Here is a 20,592-nt window from a genome sequence, read left to right as displayed (position 1 = left end):
TATAATAAATAAATAAAAATAGAAATAAAGAAAAACAAAAAGATACAACACACATAATACAGTGCATTAAAAAGTATGAAGACATTTGTGCCAATGTCGTCTTAAGTTTGAGGTAAAGCGATAACAGCTCTTTAGAGGGTTGACCAGAGCCTCTACTATGCAGTTCTCAGACTTGTCCAGTCGACACATGAAACCATACATCAGTTTTCTCAAGAGCGCCTCACAAGTTGGTACGTGCTTAGAAACAAACAACTGACTAGCACTATGCCACCTAGGCACATGAAGCAGCAATCTAAAAGCATCATTGTAAGCTACTTTCAGTTTCTGTATACTCCTTTTCCTGTAATTAGACCACAAATGAGCAGTGTACATTGGTGTTATGTAGGTTCTAAACAGGGAACATTTAACCGAATCTGAGCACATAGAAAACTTTCTTAATAACATATTGGCCTGAGAATATATTTTGCAGCGCTGTCGATATATATCGTTGTCATCAGTCCAATCATCAGAAATGACATTGCCCAGATATCTTATTTCCTCACGGGCACCAAGGGGACTGCCAGATAGATAAAAGGTAGGGAAGGTTAATTTCCTATCCTGATTACTTCTGACTATCATTATGTGGCTTTTCTTTGCATTATATTTAATATCATGGTCTATGCCATACTGAGAGCACACCCTAAGCATCTGTTGCAGCCCAGCACTGTATGGGCTGAGTAAGACCAAATCATCTGCGTACATCAGATGATTGACAATAGATTCCCCTATAAGACAGCCTGTATTTGTCTTATTCAGCTGGCTTGATAAATCGTCCATATAAACATTAAACAAAAAGGGAGATAAAATTCCTCCTTGTCGAACTCCGTTGCCAACATAGAAAGGAGCTGATACAACATTGTCCCATTTAACATGAAAAGTTTGATTGGCATACCAGAACACCAAAATCCTCACAAGAGGTTTAGGGACACCTCTAGCTAGCAGCTTCATAAACAGTTTTTCATGACAAATTCTATCGAAAGCTTTGGAAGCATCAATAAAGCATAAAAATACAGATGAATTTAGACTTTTGTACCTAGAGACAATCTCCTTCAGAGCATAGATACAGAGATCAGTACCATGTTTTCTTTTAAAACCAAACTGATTGTCAGCAGTCAGAACATACATTTCCAATTTCATTAATAGAATTCTCTCAAATACTTTAGACAAGATACTGGCTAATGCAATGGGTCGATAGTTGTCTTTGCTGTTCAGTTTACCAGACTTATCCTTAAGAACAGGCACTAACAGCACTGACATAATAGAGTTTGGTAGAACACCATGAACCATAATTCCAGTAAGACACATGGCTAGTAATGGACTGAGTCTATAACTGGCATTTTTTAGATGCTCTGCAGAAATGCAATCCATACCACAAGCCTTGTTGTTGTCAAGCATGTGGATGGAATCATAGATATCTACTGATCTAACTATCATGTCTGCTGAGAGACCTTTACATTCATTATCAATTCTAACGGTGTTACTTTTAACACAATTAAATAGTTTACTGTAATGCTCTCGCCATAGATCAGCAATCTTCTCTGGACAACTAATCCCCTCGATATCAGAAGGGAGGGGAGTTCTGTTATTATTTATGATCTTGATCTCCTTCCAGAAGTCAGTAAGATTGTTATTCTGCATCTTTCTGGCCAGTGAGTCTGCTCTCATTGTGTTTTCATTTTTCTTAACAAAACGAAGTGCATATTTAAAACTAGCATTTGTGAGTTTTTTGTTTTCAAGCAACACTCCCTGTCTGGGTCTGCCTGCCTCTGACCAGAGTCTAAAGGCCTCTCTAGCAGCAGCATGTTGCTCAGACACAAACTCATTCCAGCCAGGTCGTATGTTAGGGACCTTCCTCTTGTAATTAATAAAAGGTTCACTGGAAGTATAAAGACATTTGACAATATCATCATACATGGCACAGAGCTTTTCAGTATGATGTGTATCCTTGCAGCTCATATCCGTGCACATAAGGGCATCCCTAGGCAATTCAACATCACTGAGTAAGCTATCAGTTAATAAAGAATATCTGTGCATATCCTCTTTGGTCAATTTTGACCAGTCCAGTTTTCTTGAGGGAGCAGCATTACCATTGTTGGCCAGCAGGGGTACACTCTCAACATTTAGCAGCATAGCAACTGGTATGTGATCAGTGGTGGCCAGTCCATAACATATCTCTATACTTTCCAGTGAGTCATGAGCATCGGCTGTTGTCACAATATGGTCTAGCCAGGAAGTTGTGTGCCAAGCTTCACTTACATAGGTAAAACTTGTATCAGGCAAAAAAACTTTACTTGATATAATTAAGTTAGTTTCAGTACAGAACTGCTGCAGATGTTTTGCGAATAAAGATTTATCTGACATGTCAGCATTAAAATCACCCATGACATAGACACAAGATGAGCTGTTGTCCTCTATGAAGGACTGAATAAAAGCCAACCTGTTCAGAAATTCATCCTCATGGTCATAGGATTCATATGGTGTGTACACATTTAAAATAGTAAATCTCTTTTCATTATAATTAAACTCCAACCCAATAGCCCAGTCAACATTAAGACGCACCACCTTCACCATTGGGTCATATTTTTTGTTCCAAAGTATAGCTACGCCACCAGCTATCCTCCCACAAACCATTCTCATGCTGAGATCGGTAGTGGACTCTCCAGCACCATGAAAGTTCTTGTTTAGGGTGTTCAATTTGTCTAGATCTTGCTTGGCCATCCAGGTTTCTTGGAGGCAGACAATGTCACTCTCGTCCAGCAATGTGTCCACCACCAAACGTCTTGATCTATCAGCAGCAGTATGTCCTACTCGGAGGCCACGAGCGTTGTAGGATACGACCCTCATTAATGATCTTCCACGGTCCCATCAGGGCAGCTGGCTGGTGTCTTCCTGGTCTCTGCAGATAGGCCTCCAACATTCACCCCAGCATCAAGACTAAGCTGAAGCTCAGTATCCTGAGAGCGGGGGGGTTGCTCTGGTCTGGACGGGCCTCCAACTTCTCCTTTAAAGCGACGAGGCTCATAGTAGCGTCGAACAAAGGCCCCTGAGGGCCAGAGCAGTGGGTCATACATCTCCGCCACATCATTGCATTCGACGGTGACACAAAAGGAGCTAAATCTGCTCTGTGTCGCCTCAATTTTTCGACACTTCACCTCTCGTTTCAGTTTTTCTTTTAAATAGTCACAGAGAGTGCTGGCAGCCAGATTGGGATCAAACTTAGTTGCAAATACACTCACTATCTTTGTTTTGACAGCCACTATATAGTATAGTTACTGTATAGTAACTGTACGACCTGTTTTCATCTACCTGAGCGTTCCATATCAGTGCGCACTCAAAAGGAAATATCTATCCAAGATGGCGGCGTGTTGTGGCTAATGTAGTGGGGAATGTTCCATATGAATTAAGCTATCTATACGACTTTTTATATGTCTAAATTGACTCGGTTAGTTGTTTCTGTGCTACGAAAATGTTGCAGAGTATTGAAAGTCTCGAATATCATTTGTAGGTGACTTTTAGCGCTTAGACCAAAAACCCATTGAAACACACGTAGCTTTTGTGCTAGGTCTAACAGACGTGAAGTTTCCAATGCTATTTGTCTGTTGCATAGCAACAGCCACACAAAGGGGGACTATTTTCTCTTGGCTACTGAAATGCGATACACAACGTTTGGTGACTACAACTTTTTTTGTGCTGAAAGGCAGCATACTGTTTACTTTAATTGTACTTAATATTTATAAAGTCGCTGGCAACCGTGTTATAAAAGCAATAAGGTACTCGAGTCAGTACGGTATCGTCAATAATGTACTTGTTCGAGGGTTTGCCGGCCCTCCGCTGCGCGTCGGGCCTAACAACTCCCTCGAACAAGTACATTATTGACGATACCGTACTGCCTCTCGAACCTTATTGCTTAAGGATAAACCCCCTGTTTTGAGAAGTGGGTATACGCAATGCTGACTGAAAAATAAGTGGGTATACTCCGCTTATTTTTCAGTCAGCATTGCTTATACCCACTTCTCAAAACAGGTAGTCCTGAATAGATTTAGCCTAATAGTGCATAAAATAACAATGATGTGCATTTTACATCTTGAGACGCATTTTTTTCATTAACCGTAGACTTGCACCACACTAATCATTGAGGCTCACAAAAAAAGAGGATGACCAACTAAATTGCAGTCAGTGAATATTTCAAAAAAGTCTTAATCCTGTACATGCTATGCCAACTAACAATACTCTTGGGTTCTGCTGCACCTAATAGGTACAAAGAAAGTATAATTTATCACAATGACCTGTAAATGAGACACGTACACCTTGTTTCCAATCCCTGGAGCTGATCAGCCTCATTTATTGTCATTTTGTGCAGGAAAAACACCCAATAAAACTATCTCAGGAGTGATGACAGATGACTGATGAACAAGGCACTGATCATGGCTATAAATGCCATCACACATAGATAACCTGCTGCAAACATAATGATGTCAACTTTCAAAGCTGAGCTAATGAGAATTCTTGAGTGGTTGGAACTTTGCGTATATTTGTCACCAGAAATAGAAACCATTTTGTACTACAGTCCCCTCCACAATTATTGGCACCCCTGGTAAAGGGTTGTAAGAAATTCACCTCTTAGTCTCCCACTGGAGAAATGAGAAAAATCCAACCTTTAATCGTACAACCACTACTTGTGAACATCTAGCCTATTGGGCATGGTGTTACATTGCTACCTGCTGCACTGTAACCTACTCACTGTAGTTCCTGGAGATCAAGGTTATAAACATGTTATGTACGATTATGTTCATGTAATTCCTATGTGACTTTCAAGTGACTTTTTCATACTTTAGATAGGAGTAGAAACTGTCCAGTCTGCACAGGAAAATGTTTTGACATGCGCGCAGCCAATGGCATTTGTAATCCTGTCTTTAGCTGCCTGTGGATGATTGAATTTAAAAAAAAATACAACTCATTCTTTGAACGAAATAACAACTCATTGTAACACGTCAATAAGTTGAAAGTCAATTCAAGTACCAAATCATTGATAATCAAGGCTCAAATATTTTCAAATCAAGTTGCAAATATTTTAAATTTTGTCAAGTCAACTCAGAAGTCACAAATAACGTGACTGGAGTTTGATTCGCCTTGTCTGCTGCCTAGAAATACAATTAGGTTTAGTCCTTGAGTAATGTAACATGCATTGTAAAATCAATAAAATTAGGGCTTTAAAAAACAGCTTTCAAGCTCAATATGATTTAAGTAGCCTATATAACTGATTAATGTACTTTCAAATGAATATCACATGTTTGCTATATAGAATTATGAAAATATATAATGAAATGCTCATCTTTAACAGTGAATTCCTTTGCTAGCATGATTTTATTGATCAATTTCTGATGTTTATGATTTTGTGCTATATTGGGTCATGAATCATGCCACAAAATGTAACACAGTCATTATTGCTTTCTCAATAGTGGGACTGAAGAAACATGTAGACAGACATAGGTTATGCTGATTCATGAGGACTTACTCTTTTTTGTGAAGTCCCATATATAACTATTGAGAATTTCTCCAAGAACATAGTATACACTGATAATAACGGTCAGACATGAGAAAAACAGGACTTTGGATATGGTGCCGAGATGCTCCAACAGCGGGTAGACCCAAACTCCAGTCACATGATGGACCCAACACATCCTGAGAAAAAGAAAGAGTGACATAGTATGAGGAGTTCATACTGTATTCATTTTTTAAAGTGGTTGTAAAATAGACAGTCATCAGGATTATTTCTCTTCAACATAAACCGAATTGTACACTGAAGAAAATAAACTAAACTGAAATTTTAAAATCAATAATTACTGGTTCTTCCATGCAACCTGACACTCATTCCCTAATGTCTCACCCTGACACCATTTGAAATATAACCTGTACATCCCCTATGCTCCCCTGAAGAGGGGGAGTTTAGAGCTCATGCTAGACAGATATTCTTAACCACAATGTGTTGATCAGTATGCCTGCACACATAGATGCAACGAAGGAAAACAAAGCAGAACACCAAGCTACACATTTAAACATGTACACATAAGTGAGCACACATCTGAATAGGCTCACTCTGATGATATACACAAATACACACTCTACAGTAGTAAATCAAATATGTATTGGTCTCTAGAATAGCAGAAGATGCTTGCTAGGACCCAGAAACACAACCGTATTCTTTGGGTCATCAATGAGGGATAGAAACTCTGCATAGTTTTCACATAAAATGTTATTGGATCTGTATGTAAGTGATAAAAACAGATCTCAATAAAACTCCATAAAACAACACAAAGTTGATTTATCAGATGAACAAAATGGTCTAAAATGAAAAGCCTTTGTGGGAAAAAGGATGTGAATCCCTTCCGCTGACTATAAGGGATACTTGAAAGTGCAGTCCTTAATTACAATCCATGTTTGTGTGTCCATGATGTTTGTGTTTGTGAGCAGTCCAGGCTATGTAAATGGCAAACAAACCAAATTCCTCGGACCGAGCCATACACTTCTCCAGCCAATCAAAACGTTATTTTAGGAGCACCGAAGGGAGGTGTATAATATGATTGGCTTTTGAACTCTAATCAACCTTTAATCACAATCGAGGACTGCGTCTTTAAAAGTAAGGAATTTAAATTGTAAGATGATATGTGATTGGGCTGGTTCTGCCCTATTGATTTCTGCTTAAATGTAAGCATCTTCACTATAAACCACAAAGATTTTTAAAGAGGTTTGCATCAGTTTCTGAAAGGATGGATTCACATGCTTTTTTCAACAAAGGCCATTTAATGTTGCATAAATTAATAAAATTAATTAATAAGTACCTCATTTTTATTAAGAAGGTTTGGTACAATTAAAACGTCTCATGGTTCCTCTTGTGGCATAACAACGTCACTTATGTCTGAACCCAAAACTGTGGCTATGTAACTCATGGTTCCTCTTGTGGTATAACAACGGCACTTATGTCTGAACCCGGAACGGTGGCTATGTAACTCATGGTTCCTCTTGTGCTGGAAGAGTTCTTCCCTGAAGTAAGAGCTAACATATGGAGTTAGAATAGTTTCAGAATTCACAAAGAAATGTCATGCAATTCCCAAATGTATTTCCTGTTTCACATATAAACGTCACGCCATTCCCAAATATAAACACTGTTACTGTTACAGACTAATGGACGTGCCTTCACAAACTCCTTGCCTTTTGTTTGCATCCCTGCACAACATTCTCTGGAGCCTTTCAGATGATTTAACTGTGTAGACTGTCCTGTAAATTAATATTATCCTGGTTTATGTTTATGTTCGTGTGATTGGCTGAAATTTTGAAAAAAATGCATTTGTGAATTAAGCCACCTCCAGAAATAAATGCAGGGGTGTTGACAAATGGTGAGGGGTCTGTAAATGCATGTCCTTTAGACTATAAATAAGTGTAACTTATAATTTATATGTGACATTTCTTTGTGAATCATGTGACATGCAATTTATTTATGAATTTATGAAACTATTTTAACTCCATACTAAAAAGTCCCTTAAAACAGCTTTCTAAGAACTATAATCGTCCTCAGGTCCTTCAGTGTGGACACACATAAAAGGGAATACTTCAACAGTTCTAAGAACTATGACAAAGTTCCAAAAGTTCCTATTATAATGACTGAAGTTATTGTCAACTACTGAACTGAATTACGACAAATGATTAGACAAATCATCAAAATGGAGCTTCAAGGTGAATTGCTATTACCATAGTACATATCCCATAGCAAAGCTGCAAACAGTCAGAAGTCCGCACAGCCGGCTTGGATACTGGTGAGGTGTTGTTCTCATCTCAATTATGATGAAGGGGAGTACTGTTGTGTGCTTGGATAAGAAATGAATTATTAGGTGAAAACAATGATGGACAGCATTTCTAATACATGCATTTAAAATACATCTTCTATCTACAAAATACTTCTTTCTCATTTATATATCAGGTGAAGTTATTGACTTTGGGAAAGGAATTTACTGAAAAGTATCACTTTGTCATTTTAGTTTTAATTTAAAACTAAGTTTACTGAAATTACTTTTGTCCATTTACTCACATTGTTTTTTGTCAATATGTGAAATTGGGTTTGGTGATGTAACAGATGCATAGAATCACATACAGTGAACATACAGCCCACTCAGTATTTCATGTTGGCCCATTTATGTTGACTTTGACAGAAAGACAAAAGGAACATTTATGACAGTCAACACTAATTGATATTAACCTTTACAAATGTGTTTGTATATACAGTCACATGGAAAAGTTTAAGCACCTCTAGTCAAAATGTGTTACTGTGAATAGCTAAGCGATTAAAATATGACGTTTCTTTAATATTTTAAGCAAGATTGCTTATTTATTTCCATCTTTCACAGTTTCAAAACAACCAAAGAGGAAAAGGGACAGAAGCTAAAGTTTGGGCACCATACATGGTCAGTAGTATCCCCCCTTTGGCAGGTATCACAGCTTGTCAAAGCTTTTGGTAAATTCTTTGTTTTTTTTTGCCCACTCTTCCTTGCAAAAGGCTTCTAGTTCTGTGAGATTGTCGCCTTGCACTCATTGCTCTTTCGAGGTCTATCCACAGAATTTTGATGAGGTCCATCCACAGACTTTCTATGATGTTTAGGTCGAAGGACTGTGAGGGCCATGGCCAAACCTTCAGCTGGCACCTCTGGAAGTGGTCCATTGGACACTTGTATCACCTGGCCTTTCTGTGAACAAGCTATAGCCCTTACAAGCTAATTAAGGTCTGAAAATCTTGGGGTGACCTAACTTTTGCATGGTCTCCTTTCCTTTTTTTCCCAAAATAAAAATAAAGCACTAACCAAACTTAATCCCAAGGAGTCTGGGGATAGATTCAAGCACTCTTTTGGTTCTGACATGCTGTGATATTTTTGAAAATGTAAGCAACTTTAGACAGTGGTCTCAAAGTAACATTCATTCGTTTGAATTCTGCACAAGTTTAGGTAGAATAATATGGTAGTAGTATGCATTTCACATCTATAGTAATGTCATACTGTGCTTGAATATGTCCAAAAACATAACACAACACAACAATGAACCACTGTGACAAATAAAAGCTCTTAATCACCACATTCACATGAACCGATTAATGGCCATCTAAAATGTATGACCCTTTCTTTGTAGTATTATATATTGAAAAAGGACATGTCTGGGTAAAAGAGGACGTCTAGGCACCCTACCTTTGTTGTTGAGCCTTAGCTATGTTGTTGAGCCTTAAGCTTTGCTGTTGAGCCTTAGCTTTGTTGTTAAGCCTCAACTTTGTGGTTGAGCCTTAGATTTTTATTTTTTGTACTAAATGCTATTTCAGACATACTTCACAAAACATTGTTATGCTACTGCTACTGCTAATGCTATGCTACATTGTTGCTACTGCCATCAGTCCTCTAATTTGTAAACATGACAGTTAATTTAAACTTCACAACGGACTTGGTGAATATATATACATGGGTAATACTGTCCAAAAATGACTTCATAGGTGTGCAAATATCCACAGTTAATTGAACACAAAGCCATGGTATACATAAGCACCAATTTAAAAGTCAATCAAGTTTGAAAACCAAGCATTGATCTCGTAACAGGCATCTAATAACTGACAGAGAAACAGAAAAAAATGGAAAACAATAACAGATATTGATATTAATGTGCCTATGTGTTAAATTAAATAGGTAAGTTAAACCAAGTAAGAACTGAGACATAAATCTAAAATCTTCACACTTACCATTCCATGGTTTAGCCACTGTGGAATGAAATTATCCAAGAGTCGTGGGTATATTAAGTCTCTGTCATACAGGTAGAGGATCCAAAACATGGTCACGACGAACTATAAAAAAGAAAATGACCAAAATAGATGTAAGGAAATACATTGGGGTAAGCAGTGAGGAACATTGTTAGCGTAAAAAATGTGCATTCTGGGAACCAGAAGTATGTACAGTGTGGATGAGGCAAAAGGACCAAATTGTACAAAAGGGTTAGCCTGGATACCAGCCTGAACTCCGCCCACAAAATTTTTGGTCCGGGAGATTCAGTCTGGAGTCGAGCTAGTTGGGAGGGTTTAAACGGCCCCGAAAAGGGATCTGACCATTCAAATTGTAAGGGCGGGCTTTATACGTTGATGGACAGACATAGATAGAATACCGGTATACATCGAACAAAGATGGCGCCGTCTCGGGAGCTTAGTGGGACATATTTGATATGATTTAAGGTATCTACACGACTTTTTTTATGTCTACATTGACTCGGTTAGTTGTGTATACGCAAAATCAATGTTGCCTAGGATTGTAGGTCTTAACTTATGCACTCTAGACCATTATTGAAAGGTTATGCTAACAGCGTAGACAAAAAAAACATTAGAACTAATGGTAGCTTCTAGCCTCGAGTGCTAATTAAGTAACGTGAGCAGGCATATCTCAACAGATATTGACAGCGCATTCATTTTGAAAGAGGAACAGAGAAACGCGATCAAGGCATTTGTCGATTGAAAAGATGTTTTTGCCGTCCTTCCTACGGGATCAGGTAAAAGTTTAATCTATCAGATGGTAATAATACTACGTTGCTCTGATTGGTTCTAGGTATCCAATTCAGCGAAGAGGAATTTTCTTTCCTGGTTCGTTGAAACACGCCCCATAATCACAGCCCAGTGGTCCGGTCTCAGACTCATATTCTGACTAGAATTATGAGTATGACATCGTCAGGCTACAAAAGGGTCTAAATATCTTAACTATGACTATAACTATGAACTGTGGTTCCAGATGTGTAATATGTATCTGAAGATTTTAATTTATATACTTTGATTGTAATGCACAGACACACATACATAGTATTATCATTCATACCATTTTTACTAATTAAATGCATTTATTTATGCCTTTAAATATATTCAGACTCATATATTCTGTTATATGACTCCTGTTTATGTGAGCACAACAGTTGTCTGTTAGGATCTGGGCAACTGTTTTCCCATGTTCTCCTTAAATGTTGCATATTAAATAGAAATATTTGTAGTCATCGTGATCTTTAATGCTTTTTTTGTCCCAAGAATAACTGACCAATGCATTCCTAATGAGGCCACACAACCCTTGGCACTATTGCACCACTAAAATGTAAGAAACAGATTAAGAAACCAAAATGGTACTCCACCAAACTTGAGGTATTTCACCTGGCAAGGAATGATAGCCTTGTAAGCTATAATCAGCTTACTATTCTTCATTGATTGAACAATAAAACAACCATTAAGGGTTATTTTTAACGCCATTTATAGACTAACTAAAAACACAATACAATCAAACATTCTGCTCCTATCTCCAGTAGCAGTAACAATTTCATGACTTTTTTCAATAACAACATTTTAACAACAAGAATAAATATCTGTCTCCTCCACCTCCTTGACACTATAGCCCTTCCAGGATGCACTATGACTACTTCTGTCACCCCCACAACCAGCGTACTCCTACAATCCTTCACACCCATTTACATGACCTCCCTGAACTCAATTCCCCAATCTCTTCATCTAAATCATCAACGTGACTACTATGCCCCATCTCTACAAAACTACTTAAACATGCACTGCCCTAATTAAACGAGACACTACTTAATGTAATGAACAATTCACCAAATGTTCCATAATCATTCAAAATAGCAGAGATCAAACTATCCCTAAAAAAACAAAACAGATCTTGATCCTGACTAACTTTAAGGCCTTACTTGTCAAAAATACTCAAAGAAGTAATAGCAAAGCAACTTGCCTCCTTTCTACATAAAAACAATATCCGAGAAGACCTCTAATTTGGCTTTAGGGCCCAACAAATCACAGAAAAGGCTTTAGTCAAAGCTCTGAATTATCTACTAATCAAATCTGACCACGAGTTCATTTCAATACTGATTCTTCTAAACCTTAGTGCTGCTTTCGACACTATTGATCATCATAGTTTACTACAGAGACTTGAACATAATGTTTGTATCAAAAGCTGTGCCCTATCCTGGTTTAGGTCTTCTGACCATCTTCATTTTGTTCATGTTCACCATGAGCCATACAATCACATCAGAGTAAGTCATGGAGTTCCCCAAGGCTCCGTGCTTGGACACTTGCTGTTCTCTTTGCATATGCTACCCTTAGCTGCTGTTATGTGGAAGTATGGCATTCACTTCCATTGCTATGCCTACCCAACTTTACCTATCCATGAAACCTTACAAAATTGTACAACTACCTGAGATAGATGCTTGGCTGAAAGATGGCTGTACTTCCTGCTCCTTAATTCAGAGGAAAATTAGGTTGTGCTTGCAGGCCCAAAACAACTGAGAATTATCCAGCCATCTACCAACACTAATAATAATAATAATAATAATACATTTTATTTACAAGGCGCCTTTCAAGATACTCAAGGTCGCCGTACAACAGTCAGCAATACAGTTAATTTAATTTTTTTAAATACACAAAGCAGAGCAGCAGCAGAACAACAACTTCAGCAGACAGGAACATTGAAAGTTATACCATTGCCGAAACAGGTGGGATTTGATGCTAGATTTAAAAAGAGCGATTGAATTTGAGTCAATGTTCCTGATGTCAGGGGGGAGGGAGTTCCAGAGGTGAGGGGCAGAGCGGCTGAAGGCTCTAGATCCCATGGTGGACTGATGGGCTCGGGGGACGGTCAGGCTGATGGAGGAGGCAGACTTGAAAGACCGGAGTAGGGACATTGATATGGAGGAGGTCAGAGAGGTATGGAGGAGTGAGGTTATGGATTTTATAGTCAATGCTGTGTTTATTAGGAAGCCAGTGGAGTTGATGTATAACGGGGGTGATGTGACTGATGGATGGTGTTCTAGTGACGATACGGGTAGCAGCATTCTGTACCAGTTGAAGTTTATGGAGGAGTTTGTGTGGGACACCAAAGAGAAGGGAATTGCAGTAATCCAGGCGGGAAGTGACAAGGGAGTGAACCAGGATTGCAGCGGTGTTGGGAGTGATTGAGGGGCGGAGGCGTTTGATAATTATAATGCATAATTATCTTGCTACGTGTATGAATTATCCTGCCATGTTTCTGATTCTCTCCCTTCCCTTCCCTTCTTCTCAGGTACAAAAACAGCAAGCAAGCTTGGCAATCCTGTAGTTAGTAGCAAGCCCATCGGTTAACATTAATCAGCTACCTCAAAAGCTTAAATGAAGACCTGCAGGGGTCTTTTTGCCTTAACTAAGTTATTGTAACATAAATAACAGTAGTTGTTCAGGGAGACATTACTGGTCACCTAGATACCTTTCAGCCAAAAATGTTTTAATGCTACATGTAGCTTCCACCATTTTGGCTACACCTTTTTGATTACTTCTGCAATAGAGAGGAGCTAGGGTTGGAAAAACCTTGTAATGCAATTCCTCCAATTATTGATAAATGTTAGTCTGAACAAGCTTGTTGGTGGTTACATAACAGATGAAATTATGTGTAGCAGGACAAATAAATTAGACTCACGTGACAACCTTTTTATGAAACCTTTACATACATAAAACTGATTTAGTGCATCTTCGGTGCATCAGCCTTCATAATTTCATCCAATATCAGCAGGAGAATGTTAATAAATCATTCATCAGAGAGGGATAATGACTGGACAGTGTGATTTACTCACCACACCCACAGGAAATGCCAGCACAGCCATCAACCAGTCTCTAAGACCAATTAGTTTCCTGCGCTGCCTCTCCTGTTCTTGGCACATGGTGCCTTTAGTCAAGAGGCTGGTCAAGTCCGTCAGCACACACACACCAAAGAATACTGCTTGGATTACCTAAGGAAAAGGAGAAACATTAGGGTCAGTAATGTGTAATGTATTGAATGTTAAATGGGGTCTTATGTTGTCTCAAATAGTGAAAGGTTCCACAAGTTTCACTATATGCTGCTATAATAGGCAATGCACTGCATGCCACAACAGTTATTTAGAAGAGTCAATTCCAAAGTAGAATAGAAGATTTTGTCAGTTCTTTAGCTAAAGAAAGCTAAGGAGTTTGCCGATGTCGTGCAAAACATGCACAGATAATTACTGGAGAGATAAATGAAAGTATAAGTATAGGTATAGGTAATGACTAGTGCTGTCAGTTTAACGCGTTATTAACGGTGTTAACGGAAATCCATTAACGCCGTTCATTTTTTATTGCGCGATTAACGTGTTGTAAAAAAACCTACAGGGTAATGAGATGACTACACCCCTATCTATTGACACTGATATTGATTGTTAGGGTAAGACGTGTTGTTATTCCTGGTTTATTTAAGGTATTGATCCTGTTAACCATGGCGAATCAAAAAAGGCATTTGAACTCTTTCACTTTTTCTGGAATTGAGTGCCTTGTATTCCTTCATGGTTTTTAGATGTTCTCTTCCACTGTGCATGTAGACATCAGAACAGTAGCCTATCTGTTTGTCAAACAGAAAGAAGCTAAAAAAAACTAAAAGCGCAAAAGAAAGACCCTAAAGACCATAACAATAAAAGTAGCAATAGGTATCTGAAAAAGTTATGACTCCATGGATATCATTCTCAGAGACAGACCATCATCAACAAAGGGGGACTTGACCTTGGGGGTCTATACTAATAACACAGCTGCGTATATTTGTCTTTCAAAAAACGATTGCGTGCTCTAACCAGAGCTACTGTGCAGAAGGTGTGCGTGACTTCTGAAACTGAGAAAGTCCCGACATCAATTTGGATGTGTGTGCAGGGGTAGGTGATGGGGTGGTATTTAGCATATGATACAGAATGTTGACTATAAATTCCAGTGGTGCTGTCATGACTAGTTTAATCTAGTGAATTTCATGTAAGTATCTCACAGATACCTTTACCAATGGACTTTGTTGTTCTTGTGTTTGTTCACTGACCTGGACAAATAGGCTTATTCACTTGCACATGATGTCCTCATGTCGTCCTCTTTAACAGTAAGTTATCTTAAGTAGCGTTTATTTGCAGCCTAGGGAACCTTATCCTACTCTCTGTTTTTAGCACAACTAGTCCATATAATTCCCTTTCATTTATTCCAGTTGTCCATAACGCATCATGACCATACAAATGAACAAGAAATGTATCAACATATTAGTATTTTATTGATGCATGTTTTCAATGGCAGTTAACTCAGTGGATGGCATTCAGTTTAATAGTCAAATCTCATCCCTACCCTTGAAATTAGAGGTCGACTGATATATCGGTCGACTGATACATCGGCCGATTTTTTATTTTTTTTTTTTCTAAGTAGTAACAACACATGAAAACATAAAATGTGACGGATTCAAGTTTTACAAAGAATTCTCCCTTCCCCCCTGCCCCCTCCCACGGCCCAGACAGCAAACCTAAAATAAAGACAAATCATAGTCTGTACACATATATGTATATACATTGAAGAAAAGAATAACTAAAATAATAATAACAAAAATAATAAATAATACATTAAAAAAAGGGGGGGGGGGGTTCTCTGGATTCCTAGATTATGGATGTTTGTAAGTATTAGGCTGTGTGTGTGTGTGTGTGTGTGTGTACGGGGGCACGGACTTCAGACTTAAGATACTAGTAGGGGAGTACAATTGTGTGCATCTACTTATTATTAGTGTGACGCTTTAGCATGTAAATTAATGGGAAAACTTTTAGATATCGGCCCTAAAAATCGGCCAAAAAAAATCGGCAGCCCATATCGACTACCGGTTAACCCTGACCTCTAAGTATCGGCATCGGCATCGGTTATAGAAAAACCCATATCGGTCGACCTCTACTTGAAATAACCCTTATGAGCACACTGTATACCCACTCAACTGTTCCCACCTTATCCACTATCAATTCTGTAGGTTTCATGTTATTTTTGTATGTATTGTGTACATTTACAACATGTATGCTAGCATGCTCATCCTGTAACGTGATTTCATCTGCCATGTTAACCCTCACCTTCTCCTCCCTCCCATCCTGCCACAAGCCGCCCCCTTTTTCCCAATCTGACCCCAGTGTATGCATTCATTGATGGAAATACAAGACCAGGGCTATACACTGGTGCAGCCTCACACCGGTCCTGCTCTTAGAAGGAAAGAGGCCATAGCAAGTGTTGCTTAAAAGACCTATGATTTAATAAAACTTCCTATGGTTCTTGTTTTTTAATTCACAAAATATCACTTACAATAATGACTGAACTTGAAGGAAATACAATCTAAATACTATCTAACAGTACTTTCTGTCACATGCTAAAAAAAAAGAGATTAATGAGATTTTTAACAGATATATGAAGATTGAGACACAAGCACAGACGGGGTATATAAGAGTATAGAGATAAGGAAGAGATGGGAAAAGGTGTTAAAAATATATAATGATAGACTGATAAAGAAATATATGGAGAGAAAGAGAAATAGATAGACATCTCTCTGATGTCTGGCTTCTGTAATATGTTGTTTTTAAAATATTTACTTAGTTGTCTCTCTTCTCTCTCCCTGTAGTAGGGGCCGCGCAAGCGCAAGAGGCCGCGCAAGCCCCTTGTGCGCCCCTTGCGCGTCTTTTCACGTCTTGCGTGCTTCGGCCCCTTTTTCTAGACTTGCGCCATTTTACGCAAGCCTATTGTTCTGGGTGTGAATTGTTTGGCAACACCCCCAACGCAACGCGTAAGCACCTAGCAATTCATGCTCAACGCAGAACCAAGCAAGGGCCTTTAGCTTCCCCTCTCACTTCATTCTCTCCACTGCGAGCTGTTGTTGCAGCCTGTCCACTGCTCCTAGCCTGCTGCTGTCCATTCCCACTCAACTACTGCGGCCAGGAGTTGTTGCTCTATCACATCAAAAGTCATTAAAAAGTGAAGCAGGGATGGGCATTTCTATTTAAAATACTACGCCTGTAACCCCTCCCCGCATGTACAAACACACACACATTCACACACACACAGGGGATCAATTAACAATTCAACTCTAACGTTGAGCGACCATTCCAACAATAACACTGAAGAAGAAAGCTCAATAAATGGGTTTTCACTCATAATAATAATTGGGCCGAGCTTGGCAACCACTTTAAAGTTGAGCCCTGTACAGGTAGGCCTATTGTTTTCTTTTTGTTGTTGCTTGATAGCTATAACCTTACAACCAATAAGTCACAATGATTAATGTCAATGTGTTCACTTATCCAGTTTATCCCTTTTAATTCTACATGACTTTTTAAGGCAGCCGAGAGAACTTTAGCCTATCAAAGAAGCGAACATAAATTAAATTGTGTGATTTTCAGCAGCGTGAGCCACCTTAACTGGCTACCAAGAACTAACTGCCAAGCCAATTTATATTTTGGATGAATGTCTTTTATCATTCAGACAATTCAGACAATTAACCAAATAATAAGCAGGATAATGTATAGTCAGGCGGTCATTATCGGGAATAAATCTAGCTGTGTATTAGAGGCAAAAGTTTCAGTGTGTACTGGAAGAAAAGATGATGATGCTCAGTTTGCGATTTTTTTTCCGCAGAGTTAACAACCAGTTTGAAGTGACAGAGGAATTACTTTGTGTAATTTGCTATCTTTGTTGTCAATGAGACCAGTGAACCAAAAATGCAATTATAATAAACACCTTTATCCAAAGAGCATCTTGCATTGCCAAAGAGTTGAAACTCAGGTCAGCTACTTGTTATTCAACAACAATAACCATTGTACCACTAATCACACATGGTAAATTTGTCAACTCAAAAGTGGTACAGTATTGTGATAAGCAAGCCAACAGATTAAAAAAATCTGACCCCCCACTGACCAGACTGGACGCTCATCAGCCCTCCGGTAATTTGAGTTTAAGACCCCTGGTTTAAGTGATGCATTTCACATGAAAATGATCACCCTACCATGAAGACACAGGCCACAGGCCTTTCCTTTGCAGGGATTGATAGATAGATGGATAGAAAGATAGTTATGGAAAACTATATAGTGCTTTGCAAGCACTGAAAACACTAAGAAGCTAACGAATAAGCTTTTGCTTTCCAAGAGACATTCATTCAGTGCAAAATGCATTTGGGAACATTCAATTATTAAATGTGGATAGTATTTTTAATTTACATTTGTGGCTGCATAAAACATTTATTTATGGAGAGTAATTTATATTTGAAATACATTTGTGAATCGCATGGCATTTATTTGTCAATATGGCTTCATATCAATAGTGTGGGTGTAGGCTATAGCTAATAACATTTTCTATGTAGGCTATTATGTTACCAGAGGTTCATGGTAGTGGACACATTACTATTCAACAGCCAGAGCAGCCTTCGGTGCAACACTGATTAACCTGGCCCACATTTACTTAACCATATCGAGATAATATTCTGTAATAACCTCGTATGTAATTCACCACACCACACCACACATGTGACCTCGTTCGTTTGGTAAGGCTGCAACATTTCGTTACAGTTTAAGTGGTTTGCATATTGTTTTTCAGACACTCTGCCTAGTCATCTTGACCCAACATTTGTTCAAGCTTTTTGTAGCCTACGACAAGGCTATTCATTGCTTCAAAACGATTTTTGCAAGAAGACTGTGGGTAACAAAACTCCCCAAATGATACTGCAACGGTGAAAGAATAGGGCAGTTTTCACTTACCAGATTTATAAACGTTAAGAACTTCCAGCTACCCCCATATGTTTGATGAGCGGGCATGTCGATTGCTTTATAATTGCACAGAACAGAAAAATACGATAGAAGAATTGCCACTCTCAATATTTGAGAGGGGATGAGCGCCATTTTCTAGCTTTATCCTGTCTACAAGAAATAACCGAACCCTACTGTTTTCATCCGTGGGGTGTGACGAGGAATCCTTCCTCGTCTTTTGAGGTGAATGCGCCCGTGCGGTTACGTAGAGCACACAGGTCAGCACTCGAACAAAGGCAGTAGTTACTATAGCAACACGCAGCTTCCGTACCTCCAGCGTCTTCGCAGCTGGCAGCATCACCACCGCTGCTAGGGTGTTCAGCCCATATGGTTAAGCCCCGTTCACACTGTCGGCCTTCAGCCCAGGAACTTAAAGGGAAACTTCGGGATTTTCAAACCTGTGCCATATTGTTTAGATCTCTTTGGGTCGATGTTCGAAATCTGTTCAGTGTTAAGTTACAACCCCCAAAAATATTTTTGATGGCCAAGTATATTAACACCTACAGCACATAGACTTGGTGTGGTTGGTGCATAGGACATAAAAGATATAACATACTAACAAAAAATAGGACAAAATAAGAATAAAAGATAGATAAAATAATAATAAATAATTTTGGCACGTGCAGGGCTAAGATGCAGTGAATTGGAATTAGCAAAGTGCAGTATATAAATAATTTACGCTGTAGTGCATTTGTGTGAATGTGTATATGTGTGTGTGTGTGTGGGGGGGGGGGGGGTGCAGAGTCAGTGTGATACAGGGGGCTTGTTTGTGAGCCCTAATGTTGTTGGGAAAAAACTGTTCAGATGGCGCAAGGTTTTGGTCTTGATAGCTAGGAACCTTCTGTCGGATTGGAGTCTATGAAATAGGTGGCGATAGGAAGAATCAGCAATGATCTTGCTGGTCCTGGAGTGGAACAGGTCTAGGAGGCGTGGCTGACCGAATGATCCACTGCAGTCTGCCTTTGTCCTTGGCAGTAGAGGCAGCGAACCAGATGGTAGGCCTAATTGATGAGGTTAGGATGGAGGGGCTCCAGTGCTGATGGTCCGGGGCTCTGAGACAAGATTGCCAACCCTCGCGCGCTGCTTCCAGTCTGATAGGAAGTCAGAGATCCACCTACAGGTGAGCTCAGGCACGCTCACTGTGTAAGCTTGTCTTGGCGGAGAGCTGGGCCGATTGTGTTGAATGCCGTGCTGAAATCCACAAACAGCATCCTGGCGTAGGTGCCGGGGGAATCAAGGTGCTGGAGGATGAAGTGGAGTCCCATGTTGATTACGTGATCTACAGACCTGTTGGCTCTGTAGGCAAACTGCAGTGGGTCGAGGAGGTGGTTGGTGATGGCCTTTAGGTGGGCCAGCACAACACCCTCAAATGTCTTCATTACCACAGAGGTCAGCGCGACTGGTCTATAGTCATTTAGGCCTGTGGGATTATCTCTACATTAACACTTAGAGATGAAGTGTTGTTAGTGCTGTCTGCTGCCTTTCAGGATAACAGCGTTTGTCTGGAACTTCTTGAGAGGGACAATCCAGAACATCTTCTTAAGAGGAAGAACAACTTCTTGAGCTGTGCTTCCTGTTTACAGCCTGTTGAGTAGTCCAGGAAATCACTGTCATCCCCTCGGCTGAAGTGTCTTGAAGCCTCAGATGGTAGCAGGTGATCCACATTCAGGTCATAAACTCTTCAAGGTCCTCCCCTCCGGCAGGAGGCTGCGGTCCATCAGGACCAAAACCTCATGCCACAAAAACAGCTTTTTCCCAACTGCAGCTGGCCTCATCAACAAGGCCCGGGACCCCCACCTGTCTTGGACTCTTGCCCCTCCCCCACACCCCAAGTCTGAGTTATGTTAACTCACATTTCACTCCTTTGCATTGCACATTCACTTTTGCACACCTGCA

At 39.4% G+C, this 20,592-nt stretch overlaps 1 protein-coding gene across 1 annotated transcript; it reads right to left on the bottom strand.

Moving 5' to 3' along the window:
* Window positions 1-5,540: 5,540 nt before the first annotated feature.
* aig1 (androgen-induced 1 (H. sapiens)) lies at window positions 5,541-18,789 on the bottom strand (the record flags this gene model as incomplete). The annotated part of the gene is made up of 5 exons (XM_080832306.1): window positions 5,541-5,721; window positions 7,786-7,901; window positions 9,806-9,907; window positions 13,699-13,854; window positions 18,649-18,789. The coding sequence occupies 5 exons, from the start codon at window positions 18,787-18,789 to the stop codon at window positions 5,541-5,543; spliced, it is 696 nt and encodes a 231-aa protein (XP_080688432.1).
* Between the last annotated feature and the right edge of the window lie 1,803 nt (window positions 18,790-20,592).

This window comes from Sprattus sprattus (assembly GCF_963457725.1).
Source record: "Sprattus sprattus genome assembly, chromosome: 2".
Classification (NCBI taxonomy): domain Eukaryota; kingdom Metazoa; phylum Chordata; class Actinopteri; order Clupeiformes; family Clupeidae; genus Sprattus; species Sprattus sprattus.
Note: the sequence above shows the minus strand (reverse complement) of the source record. Positions and strands in the feature narration are given on the sequence as shown.